Source organism: Nylanderia fulva, unplaced genomic scaffold (genome assembly GCF_048542155.1).
Source record: "Nylanderia fulva isolate GAGA-0341 unplaced genomic scaffold, ASM4854215v1 Scaffold81, whole genome shotgun sequence".
NCBI classification, from domain to species: domain Eukaryota; kingdom Metazoa; phylum Arthropoda; class Insecta; order Hymenoptera; family Formicidae; genus Nylanderia; species Nylanderia fulva.
This window is the reverse complement of record NW_028190928.1, coordinates 153,121-166,682: the sequence shown is the minus strand read 5'-3', so window position 1 is coordinate 166,682 and position 13,562 is coordinate 153,121. Positions and strand designations below refer to the sequence as shown.

Genomic DNA, 13,562 nt, shown 5'->3' with positions numbered 1-13,562 from the left:
TTTGAAAATTTTTAAATTTGTCTCATAACAAAACTTATAACTCATTTAACGACAAATTCAATCATATATAATAAAGTTGTATTCCGAAGTCGCATTTTTCAGAAATAAATTAAAAATATCCCTATACACTACTATACGCCCGCTTTATCCGCCTCATGACGCTCGTTATTCACAGCGACAGTTATTTTTCTTCGCAAACTCACAGAGGCAACCATAAATTAGCAATAAATAATTTATGAGAATATATTTTTATAAATTATAGAAATTATATTTATAAATATAATTTATAATTATATAATATATATAATTATAATATATATATTATGTGACAATAAATATACATATAATTTATATGGAAAAGAAATGTTTTTAATGCATGAAAAATAAAACTAGTCGGACAAGGAAAATTATTGATTAGATGCCGAGGTTAATAGATTCAATTCTATGAATAAACAGATGTCGCATTCGCGAAATGAGTTGGTGCAATATATTATTTTATTAACAACTGCGTGCAGTGGAACACATATTACTATTAAAGCGTCTATCGAATATACGCGAGCGCGATAGTAAATATATTTATATATATAATAAAATAATTAAAAGGATTATAACTTATAAAGCGAGCGAAAAAATGCGTCGGGATAAGAAGGTCAGTTGCCCGAAGTGCTGATACAGCCAGTATCACACGGCCAAGTCATCAAATAGAGAAAGAAATCACTCTTGAAATAGCGCTAAATTGCAATAAAATGCGAGGAAGGAAGTCTTTGGACTTCCTTCGCTTGCATTTTGATCACGCCACTTTAGAAATAACTGATGATTTCATTCCACCGCGTCATGCCACCGCGCGATCCCTCTCCGATAATCGTTCAGAACCGGAGGCGTTAAAAATCACCGCCTAGAAGCGGCGGACAGTCACAAATCAGTTATCAAATAATTAACAAGTGCTCGAGTTAATTAACAAGACTAGCCGTTATCCTGAAAAAACAATTGTGCCCCACGCACACAACAATACAGTATGTATGTACTTTTTCGATTTTTAAAACTTTTATAGTTTTTTGCTTTTACTTACACTTTATTCAAAATTTTATCTGTTTTGTTTCAATGTATTTAAATTATAATTAATATTTTATTACTTTATTTAAGTTATTATAAATTATGTGATAAAACAGTGTTCTATTTTTTATGAAACTCGGAAAACGTAACAAATTATTAATACGCATTAAATAATAAAATATTTTTGTTGCTAATAAGTATTTTTTTGCTAATATTTATAAAACAAATATACATAATGTTAATAATTTTTTTAGATAATGTTTAATCCAAGAAATGTAGCAGTACTGCTATACACTGCACTGTATATGACTGGGGAATTCCCAGAAAGTCCTGTTACAACAGATGAAAATGAAACAAAAGACATGATGGAAAATATGCTTCGATCAATGTATGAAGAAGCGTTTGAAGTTTATGAAGAATCATCATTAAATTTTCAAAACGAATTGGATATACCTGAAGTAGAACCTGTAATTGATGAAGAAAGAGAAGATGACACATATTTTGTAAAAGAAATTGAATGTGTTGCAGATTGTGTACCAATAGAATATAAAAGAAATGCAGTAGAGTTATGGAGAAGTGGAACAAAAAAGTCAAGAACTCTTGCATCTATAAGAAATAGATTTCGGAAAATCACGTCATTACGTCAATTGAGAAGATGGGAGCAGCAAGTAAATCAAGGTGGCAGCAGATTTGATAAACTGAAAGAAATATCAACATATACGTTAAATAAATTTCATGAAGATATTGAAAAGGGAATAATTATTCATGACATTGATATTGCTCGATGGGCTATTCGCGCACAGAAGGAAGTACAGGGTTTGTCCGGAAAGTAATGCGTCGCATTTTTTTGTGACGCGACTATACATCGCAGAGCGATGGGACCGGTTGGGGAGGAAGGGGGGTACCCTTAGCTTTCCAACGGTAGGTCGCTCAATTGTTTCCATGCGCTTGGAGGGTTAGGACGGCTTATTCTGTGAACCTCTGCTTAGTGGTCGCGTCGAACTTGTGATGGAGAGAACGATAGAGCAACGCTATGCGATAAAGTTTTGCGTGAAGCTGGACAAGACGCCGCTGGAAACTTTTGAAATGCTCAAGAAAGTTTTCGGGGACGATTGCCTTTCCAAATCGCAGTCAAACAGATGGCACAAGATGTTTAGAGAAGGTCGGAAGGAGGTCGCCGACGAGGCCCGCGCAGGACGCCCGTCAACATCGCGAACGGACGACAATGTGACTCGTGTGCGCCAATTATTGAATTCAGACCGTCGAATGAATGTTCGCTTAATGTCGGAATTATTGAACTTGCCGAAAACGATTGTTCACGAGATTGTATCGGAAGACTTGGCCATGCGGAAGATTTGCGCAAAACTTGTGCCCAGAGTGTTGACCGATGCGCAAAAGCAACACCGAGTGGAAGTTTGTGAAGAACTCAAGCAACTCTGTGCAGATAATCCCAATTTCGGCGGACTTTTTTTTATTTCCTCGGCTGAAAAGGGAGCTCAAAGGACAACAGCTCGAGTCGGTTGACAACGTACAAGCTACTTCGACGGCCTCCCTGAACAGCATCCCAGTCAAGGAGTTCCAGAAATCTTATGACGCATGGAAATCGCGTTGGCAAAAATGTATTGACGCAGAAGGGTCATACTTCGAACAATTTTAAGTTGTTTTACCTATGCGATCAATAAATTCTTTTTTAAAAAAATGCGACGCATTACTTTCCGGACAAACCCTGTAAATCTACTTGGGTTTACAGCATCATTATCATGGGTAAAAAAGTTTAAGCTTGCACATAATATCGTATCTAGAAAAATTACAAAATTTATAACAAAAAAACATTTAGCGTCAGACAAAGATTTAGAAGCACGAAGCAAGTCATTTATCGAAAATGTTAAATCTTTTATTATACAATATGGAATTGAAAATGTATATAATTCGGACCAAAGTGGATTTCAATTAAAATTTCATTCCGGTATAATTATTCCCTTTTCAATACCTTCATGGAATTTATTTAATGGAATTAATTCCATTAAATAAATTCCATGAAGGTATTGAAAAGGGAATAATTATACCGGAATGAAATTTTAATTGAAATCCACTTTGGTCCGAATTATATACATTTTCAATTCCATATTGTATAATAAAAGATTTAACATTTTCGATAAATGACTTGTTCGATAAATGAATTATTCCCTTTTCAGTACCTTCATGGAATTTATTTAATGGAATTAATTCCATTAAATAAATTCCATGAAGGTATTGAAAAGGGAATAATTATTCATGACATTGATATTGCTCGATGGGCTATTCGCGCACAGAAGGAAGTAAATCTACTTGGGTTTACAGCATCATTATCATGGGTAAAAAAGTTTAAGCTTGCACATAATATCGTATCTAGAAAAATTACAAAATTTATAACAAAAAAACATTTAGCGTCAGACAAAGATTTAGAAGCACGAAGCAAGTCATTTATCGAAAATGTTAAATCTTTTATTATACAATATGGAATTGAAAATGTATATAATTCGGACCAAAGTGGATTTCAATTAGAATTTCATTCCGGTCGTTCACTATCACCTATTGGTATTAAAAAAGTAGAGCGCATAGTACAATCCATATCAGCAACTACATAGTTATACTATACAACCTATTGTTTCAGCTGATGGTAGATTATTATCGCCTCTGTTTATTGTTTTAAAAGAACCTACTGGAACATTTGGTCCAATAGTAAAAGAAACAATGTTTAAAGATAATAATATTTTTGTCATGGCATCAAAATCTGGAAAATTAACATCGCATCATTTTGAGATCTGGATAAAAGAAGTGTTTTTTCCAAATGTTGGACCAAAATCAGTGTTATTATTAGATTCTTGGACTGGTCATTGTCCTGATATAATTCAAAGAAACAAACCAGATTTTATAGACAATATTAATTTGTTAACTATACCAGCTGGAGCAACGGGAAAAATACAACCTTTAGATGTATTCGGTTTTCGTTTATGGAAAAATTTTGTTAGACATTTTTCAGATACCATCATGCTTTTAGATCTTGACGTCAAGCTTCATTCAAGAAACAATATTTTAAAATTACAATCATTAACACATAATCAATTTTCATCACCAAGGTTTAAAAATTTATTCAAATATGCATGGTATAAAAGTGGTTATTTAGAAAAGAAACCAGAAGAATTTGATACACCAGTAGATTTTTGTTTCAAAACTAATTTAAAACCAACATGTGATATTTGCGGTGAAATTGCTGTAATTTCTTGCGCATGGTGTAAAAAATCCCTTTGTATAAATCATTTCTTTCATGATCATCATCTTTGTAACCGATATCAACCATGAATATTTTTTATTCTTGTATGCAATAATTATGTACGGTATTTTATGTAATATTTCCATATACCATACATATATATAATGACTTAATAATGTAAGACAATGTGTATTACATTTACTTTATACTTTAAGAAATTAAATATTATAAAACAGAATATTTTGATTAGTAAAATACTCTATTTTTTTCAAGTATGTAATGTATGTTGTATATGAGCAAGGATGTTATCTGCAAAAATGTATAAATTAAAATATAGTAACATATAAATATGTTTAATTTATAAAACTTTTAACAAAAAAATGTATATTTGCATAAAAACGTTCTTATTTATCATTTAAAATTTGTTTACTTTATTATAAAAAACGACTATTTTTCTTAAAATTTAAGTTTATTCATAGAATTGGATCTATTAACCTTGGCATCTGATCAATAATTTTCCTTGTCCGACTAGTTTTATTTTTCATGCATTAAAAACATTACTTTTTCATATAAATTATATGTATATTTATTGTCACATAATATATATATTATAATTATAGATAGATAGATAGATAGATAGATAAACTTTATTGATTCCCCGTAGGGTTACAATTTAAAAAACATACACAACATAAAACAAAAAACGCTTATAATATCTTCTTAATCTAACTTAACCTACTTAACCTAAACGCTTCTAAGGGGTTGAGCTTCTACTTCGGGTCGCCCTTATGACCTTCTCCCCTTAGCTTCCGCTCAACCCCCCCGTACACACACACACATCTCGCCGCGCGGGACTTCCGTTTCCTATTGCTTTCTACTCTTTACATTTCTTCTCCCTTCCTTATTCTCTCATTCCATTCCCCCTATTCTTTTCTCCTTCCCTCTCTCTCTCTTCCTCAATCCCTATCATCCATCCTTCTCCCTCTCCTCCCTCTCCTAAAATTTCTTTGACTACCTCCTGCCAGCTCCTCTCCCTTTCTCTACTTATTCTGCATCTTTCCCATGTATGCTCCCATATATTATAATTATATAAATTATATAATTATAAATTATATTTATAAATATAATTTCTATAATTTATAAAAATATATTCTCATAAATTATTTATTGCTAATTTATGGTTGCCTCTGTGAGTTTGCGAAGAAAAATAACTGTCGCTGTGAATAACGAGCGTCATGAGGCGGATAAAGCGGGCGTATAGTAGTGTATAGGGATATTTTTAATTTATTTCTGAAAAATGTGACTTTGGAATACAACTTTATTATGTATAATTGAATTTGTCGTTGAATGATCTATAAGTTTTGTTATGAGACAAATTTAAAAATTTTCAAACATTGAAAGGGGGGGGAGATTTCAAAAAATATGACATTTTCGACAAATCTGATTACATGATTTTGAAGTACATTAAAAATCATAAAACTTTTATTTGAAACTTTTGTTTATATCTCTTATCGCTTCGACGGTATTTGCTGAGAAATGAAAAAATCGATTTTTTTCAAGAAGGTGTTTCACCCCCTTAACGGCCAAATTAGCACTTATAAAAAAATACGTGTCTTCTATTTTGATCTAGACTACAACATATTCAAAGCTCATTAAAATCGGAGGGGGACACTTCTGACCCTTTCCTTGTTAGTTAATTATTAAAAATAGTTAGATCTTGATATAATTAAAGACTATTTAAGATATAAATCTTTTACAAAACAAGAAAATCAATATCTTCTTAACAGTTACTTCCATATATTATTACGAAGCATGCGAACGATCTATTTATCCTGAAGTACTACATATTAGATGACTTGTGGTACATAAAACCAAAGTAATGTAATATATTTTTATAAATATTTGGTACAAAAATGTATTGTGCTTTATATATATATTTGTTTTTTCGTTTTTAGATATGTTGATATAGCTGCAGCATTTACTGTTATTATTAATAACATATAGTATACCGTAAATCTATTTCAGGTAAAAATTTTACATGTTTATATATGTATGTGTACAAATCGTGAGAATAATGCGATATTAACAATTATTATTTAATATTAAATAATTTTGATAATGTTAAAATAACGTTGTTTATTAATAATGTTAAAAAATAATATATTTTAGGAAATAAACGTATATGTTAAATGGTTGAAGAGATATGAATACTTAATTATTGGAATAAAAGCAAAGGTAAATTTAATAAATATTATTATAGAAAGCGAAAGAAAAAGAAATATTGTTCTATCTTATTAATTTCTGAATATTAGTTTTGTTTATTATATAAAAAGTACATATTGATTTCATTGTGCAAAACTTTGTTTATATATATTAGGCTTTCATAATGGAGAATTCTGATAAAATTGGAAGCAAAATGTCAATTTGCAAGAATCAACTCGAAAGACAAATGAATAAGTATTTTGATAGGATGTTTTATTGGTGAAAGTAAAAAAAATTGTAGCTTTGCATTGTGCGCGTGGATATACTTCATATTAACCATTTTTATATATTGTATGTATTATTAATTTTATTGCGTAAATTATTATTTATTTAGATGTATTACTATATTCGATGCCTCTGTATTTACAAATCTTTATGACTATATGCATCAAGCTTTTCATTTTTTTGCGAATTTGCTTAATGTAATTGAACTATATATTATTGCCTGTATTCACAAGAAAGTATAATATTACTATAAATTTTATTGTTAGATATAAAATAAAAATAAAAATGTGTAAATATATAAATAATATATACATATAAATTTAATTGTTAAATGCACTATCTATTATTTTTGAATTATATATTGACTTGTTTTTAATTTTTAGGTGAATTAATGAAAATATATGTTTATATACGCACACACACACACATACACATGTATTAAATATTATAAAAATTTACAGTCAACATATTTATATATATATACGTGTTATTAAAATCGTTATTATCTACATTATATATATATATATATTATATATATATATATATATAGTTGTATGTGTGTGTGTGTTGGCACATATAAAATAATAATATTATTATATATTATATATTATATATATATATATATATATTATACAGATTATATTATATATTAATTATATAATTAATACAATATAATATATTAATAAATGAATACATGTATATATAAAACATGTTTGTATAACTATAAGAATTAGTAATATGTTAAAGTTATATGTAAACTAATTATAATTATATGTGCTTATATGTTCAATATTTAAATATCTTTTACATTAAATATGTTATTAAATAAAAATTGTGACTGAGTAATATTCTTTAGTTCACATTAAATCTCTCTCTCTCTCTCTCTCTCTCTCTCTCTCTCTCTCTCTCTCTCTCTCTCTCTCTCTCTCTCTCTCTCTCTCTCTCTCTCTCTCTCTCTTTCCCTCTCTCTCTCCCTCTCCCTCTCCCTCTCTCTCCCTTTTCCCCTCTCTTCCCCCTCTCTTTCTCTCTCCCTTTCTCTCCCCTCTCTCTCTCTCTCTCGCCCTTCCACTCTTGTGTAAATCAACATTTTAATTTCAATTTTCAAAATTATTTAAATAAAATATTAGTTTTAATATTAATATTTATTAAATTACATTACATAACTTTCTAAAAAGTGATTTTTACTATAATTATTTATTTATATATTATTTAAATAAATAAATTTAGCAATTTTAATAGTACATTCGTAATCAGTGACCCAAAAAACATATATAACCATGTGCAGCATGCTCAATGTAAAAAAAGTTAATTTGACAATAATTATTTATTTATAAATTGTTTAAATAATTGAATTTTGTAATTTGGATAGTAGATTCAGCGACCCCAAAAACCTCACAGTCGAGAATTTCAGGTCAATTATTCGATTTTTTGAAATTTTGTTCAGCTTCTTTCGATTTATTGTGATTTGGAGTAATTTCAACCCCTAATTATGGGTAACTTTCGAAAATTTTCAAAAAACTAAAAGTGATGCCTCTTTTCATTTTCGATGACGATTAATTTGAGACCTGCTGAACCATTTTATGTTTTATCTCAAGCTCGCTATCCAAGTTGCAAAAACAGGCTAATTTTGCGGTCACTCTTTTACGCACATTTCTCGACCTCCATATACATATATATATGCATATATATATATGCATATATATATATGCATATATATATATACATATATATATATATATATAATATATATGTATATGTATATACAGGGTGTCCGGTAAGAGTTGCCTCAACCGTCGTGTGCAGGTAGAGTAAGTTAAACCGAATAGGAAAGTCCTCTACCGTTTTGCGATTTTCGCAATAATTATTGAGTTATTAAATAAAAAAGATCGACCAATCCACGCGAATAGAAGCGCGCGACGAGAAGAGACGTCTTACTGTAACACGATACACTAAGATTTCTCGAATACAATTCGTAGACAGTCATCGTTTGCTCCTCCTTCCGCTTTGCGGCGCGCCGTGTATCGTGTTACAGTAAGACGTCTCTTCTCGTCGCGCACTTCTATTCACGTGGATTGGCCGATCTTTTTTATTTAATAACTCAATAATTATTGCGAAAATCGCAAAACGGTAGAGGACTTTCCTATTCGGTTTAACTTACTCTACCTGCACACGACGGTTGAGGCAACTCTTACCGGACACCCTGTATATATGGAGGTCGAAAAATGTGCGTAAAATTTATACTCGTACCTTCTTGCGGTGGCTTTAGATATACTAACAACTCAATTTAGTCGATAAAGTAGAAATTCTAATTGTCATTGGAGAGTTCCTCGTTATTTTTAAAATATATTTGTATTTTATAATATATATTTATTTTTTATCTCTCAGAAGGGACGATTTTAATTGTTGCTTAAAATTATTAACAAATTTGTTAACAAAAAATTGGATAGTTATTTGTACAGCGAAAAATACTTTTACCAGAGAGAAGCTTGAGAGAGGCCATGCCGGCGATTTTCGTGGGACGCTTTAAAAGGTCGTACAGCAGCGCCGTGCATCCACTTTTAGGAATTGGAACTACGTAGCCACATCCATTTACATCCACTTTTCGATTAATAAAATCTAAAATCATTTTTAATGCATCCCAGCAAACACCGATATATAATTGTTACATTGCTACAATAAAACGGAATATAACAGGTAATATAACGTGTACGTTACATGTAAAATTCATGTTAGTTGTAATTTCCCACTCATAGATGTAACATTTTAATATAACATATATTACATTGTAATTATATTGTAATTATATACCAAATAGCATATTGATGTATTGATAAGTCAGTGCTATCTTGGGATATAATGACAATATAACTACAATGTAATATATGTAATATTAAAAATGTTACATCTATGAGTGGGAAATTACAACTAACATATACGTTACATGTAACATGCTTAAGTATATAACATTTATATAATGTGTTTGCTGGGGTGTGTCCACATTTTATATTCATAAATTATAGGTAACATATATATATGTATATATATATATATATATATATATATATATATGTGTTACCTATAATTTATGAATGTAAAATGTAGACACATGGATTAAAAATAATTTTAGATTCTATTAATCGAAAAGTGGATGTATTTAGCACGGACGCGAACCACAAATCGAAAAGTGGTTGTAAATAGATGTGGCTACGTAGTTCCAATTCCTAAAAGTGAATGCACGGCGCTGCTGTACGACCTTTTAAAACGTCCCACGAAAATCGCCGGTATGGCCTCTCTCAGGCTTCTCTCTGCTTTTACTTACGATGCTTTTATCGCGAAAATAAAGCATCAATATATATATATATATATATATAGTACGAACACGAATCATAGCACGGTGAGTGTGCACGGATATATGGCGATTCGTTGCACGTACTTACACACCGACCTACGGAAATTAGTACGCAATATTTAAGCCGTTTTACGAATTGCTGTAATTTATTGGTTCATTGTCTAATCATCTTCATTTCCATCTTTTTTCCTTTAGGTATGTAAACATTCGCTATTTTTTTTCAACTAACGTTATACAGTGTTAACCTACAATGTAAGTATTAGTTTTGAAAGCGTGTTTTTTCCGATATTAAAAACCGGTAATTTTGTGTTTGTATACATTTGTGTTTCTGTTTTTATATGTATTAATTTATTTACATCATATGTTGCACTTGTAACTTATGTAACTCTCAAAAATTTTATGATTGAAAGAATTTATTACTTTAAAATATATATATAAAATGTAAGCAGAAGAAAGATAGAATACAGATTCAGGTGTAATGTGTTAAATAATGTAAATTATAAATCTAAGGCACCCAATTTATATAAGGAAGGAAAAGAACGTTATTATAATTTTATTATAATTTTAATTTTTGTTACAATTATAGTATATTTGTATCAATTAATTTACAAATCATCGGAAGATAAATGAATTATTTTTCTAATATGAAATATACCATTTCTCTTTCTTTCTATACTTGTATATTATTATTGACAAATTGTCAAAGTTTTTTATTTGAATATTGATATTAGAATTGAGACACAATTTGTGCTAATTGTGTAATAAATATGAAAAATGTATAGATTAATTTCAATATTTTTTGCATGTAGTTACAGATAAAAATGTCTGAGCAGTTTTTGGGTTGTACAGTTTCTGTAAAATGCATTGACGATCTTACTTATCAAGGCAAAATTATTGATTTAAATAAAAATAGCATGACACTGGCGAAAGCATTTTGCAATGGCATACCACATACTTCATCCATTGTTAATTTAAGGTAAGTTTGTGCTGTTTATTTTATATATTATACAATAATAGTACAGAATAATTATAAATCCTTTGTACAGATGTACATGTACAATTGAATCTTTATTGATTGTAATATATTATTAACGTAAGTACATGTATTAAGTGTAATCATTTTCATTATAGTGTAAAAGATATACAGAAGCTTGAGATTATATCAACTGAAGAAGCAGGGCCTAATGTGAATGATATGCAATCACAGAGTAAGGTGATTGTAAAGAGGCCAATTGCGAAAAGGGCTGGGCGGTCGATTTCAGAATGTGTTCCTATGTTGCAACCGACAAATTGTCAAACACAAATGAATTTAAAGAAACTTGTGGAGTCTAACCAGCAGCAAGCAGAGTCAACTCCAAATGGGAAGATTGCTTCAGGTACATTGCTGTATTATGTAATTTTTGTATTTATGTTTGTACATGTATAAATACATTATATTAATGTAACATTTTTAATATTATTAATATAATTAGCATTTTTTTTATTTTCCAGCTGAGATTAATGCGTCTAACAATAAATCCATTTCTAAAAGATTAAGTCATAAGCAAAGAGCACTGGAAAGAGATGAGCATACTTTTGGTACCCCAATTGATCAGTCTCTACAGCAAGACTTTGATTTTGAAAAGAATTTAGCATTGTTCAATAAAAAGGTTGGCTTTCATTTTATTTAAGGATAATTTAATTTACATAATATCATAGAGATAATTTAAAATATGTAATACTGCTTAATTACTTTATGATAATTATAATTTATCACGCAGGCTGTGTGGCAAGAAATAAATTCTTTGAAACCAGATATTGTTAGACAATCAGAAAGCAATCGGGGTACTAAAGCTATCTATCGACCTGATGAGAATATTCTCGTATCCGAGCCTACAGTGCTCAGACAGATTGTGGTGCCTTGCTCTGGTGAAAAGGAATATGTTACAGATAACGGTTTAGTAATTCCTAGCATCACTCTTAATCTTCATCGGCAGTTGATAGGTGCAGCAGATAGACTGGGAATAAGTTGGGAACGTAGGGTTTGTATTGATATTATTTGTAATTATCTATTTTTATACAATCGAGATTACAGAACATCATATAATATAAATTGAGACGGTTTACTTTGATAAGAAAGTTATTATAATTTATAGAACAAATTTTCTTTCAAAGTGTTCTGATAATTATTTTTGTTTAATTACTCATATGTTTCAAGCTTTTCATTATATCTTTATCAAGTGTTTCAATCAATGTTTTCTTTGAAAGGTGGAACTTCTGGGTCGCGCTGGTGCTGAACTTATTCTCCAACTATTGGGCGGAAGTCATCGGCTGAATCCGAACAACGCGCATCAGTGGCCCACCGTAGTTGCGCTGTGCGGACCACATCGTTCTGGCGCTGCAGGTATTAATTGCGCCCGACAGTTGTCTAGTCACGGTGTCAAGACAATCGTGTTCGTGGAAAACGCGGAGGACGTGTTTCTTCTGCAGGAGTTATCGCTGTACAGACTGACAGAGAACAAAGTAGAAACTAAAGTCAAGAATTTGCCAACGTTGGTGGATCTTATACTTGTGGCGCTCTGTGACGAGGATTCACCGAAGACAATCACTCCGATAGCTAAATGGGCAAGCAGTAACCGCGCTCCTATACTCGCTATCGAACCTCCGGCAACAGGTACACTCGGTATTGTTAGTAAATTTAGTCTATTGGGTGCTCTACCGTTGTCGCACAGCGTCGACAATGGTAGATTGTACCTGTGTAATCTCGCATTGCCAAACAAGGTGTACTCCGATGTTGGCATCACGTATAAATCGCCGTTTGGACCTAAGTTCGTGATTCCTCTACATTCCAATAGCTCTTAGCAAATTCTTAGAGATCACATTGTGTCTTCTTGAATGGATGTCTTATTTTACCATTTTGTGCGATTTTGTAAACCTTGTATACAGAGAAATATTTTACTTCCAGGGCCCAGTGAGTTGTAATTAATATATATATATATATATATATATATATATATATATATATATATATATCTGTGTGTGTGTGTGTGTGTGTATATATATATATATATATATACACATATACATATAGTTTGGCATAAACTTTTAGATAAGTTTTTAGAGCATGGTGGCTTATAATACTTTTTGCATTAATTGCACAGTATCTGTGGATATGGCCTGTAGCACATATACATAATGTTTTCAATATTATCTAACTTAGAAAAAGTTGTATTTTAAAGTTACTTAATTAAGTGGAATACATATTACACAAAAAAAAATATGATACTTTTGTTGTAAAACTGAAAAAACAATTTGTTTTATTAACATTATAAACATCTATGATAGAATTACTAGCACTTCATATATGTGTGTATATATATATATATATAGGAAGTAATTTATATATTCTTTACTTGATGATTTGTTATATATATATATATA

General features: G+C 30.4%; 3 protein-coding genes across 5 annotated transcripts; all 3 read left to right on the top strand.

Moving 5' to 3' along the window:
* The first annotated feature begins 834 nt into the window (after positions 1-834).
* On the top strand, positions 835-1,950 carry LOC114932343 (uncharacterized). 2 transcript variants are annotated; one of them, XM_029304505.2, is made up of 2 exons: positions 835-1,013; positions 1,308-1,950. In XM_029304505.2, exon 2 carries the CDS (start codon positions 1,311-1,313, stop codon positions 1,884-1,886), a length of 576 nt encoding a protein of 191 aa, XP_029160338.1. In that variant the 5' UTR covers positions 835-1,013; positions 1,308-1,310; the 3' UTR covers positions 1,887-1,950. The 2 variants fall into 2 exon arrangements, with proteins under 2 accessions (XP_029160338.1, XP_029160336.1); XM_029304503.2 differs by having other exon boundaries at positions 836-1,017.
* Positions 1,951-3,101: 1,151 nt separating this feature from the next.
* LOC146719938 (uncharacterized) lies at positions 3,102-5,791 on the top strand. The gene is given in 2 exon segments (XM_085489383.1): positions 3,102-3,676; positions 3,678-5,791. Coding segments are annotated over 2 exon segments (1,182 nt in total). The 5' UTR covers positions 3,102-3,212; the 3' UTR covers positions 4,396-5,791.
* A 4,310-nt stretch (positions 5,792-10,101) lies between these two features.
* Edc3 (enhancer of mRNA-decapping protein 3) lies at positions 10,102-13,519 on the top strand. 2 transcript variants are annotated; one of them, XM_029312516.2, is made up of 7 exons: positions 10,102-10,250; positions 10,338-10,394; positions 10,952-11,118; positions 11,274-11,518; positions 11,634-11,791; positions 11,903-12,163; positions 12,390-13,519. In XM_029312516.2, exons 3-7 carry the CDS (start codon positions 10,964-10,966, stop codon positions 12,981-12,983), a joined length of 1,413 nt encoding a protein of 470 aa, XP_029168349.1. In that variant the 5' UTR covers positions 10,102-10,250; positions 10,338-10,394; positions 10,952-10,963; the 3' UTR covers positions 12,984-13,519. The 2 variants fall into 2 exon arrangements, with proteins under 2 accessions (XP_029168349.1, XP_029168348.1); XM_029312515.2 differs by lacking the exon at positions 10,338-10,394 and having other exon boundaries at positions 10,102-10,337.
* The last annotated feature ends 43 nt before the right edge of the window (positions 13,520-13,562 follow it).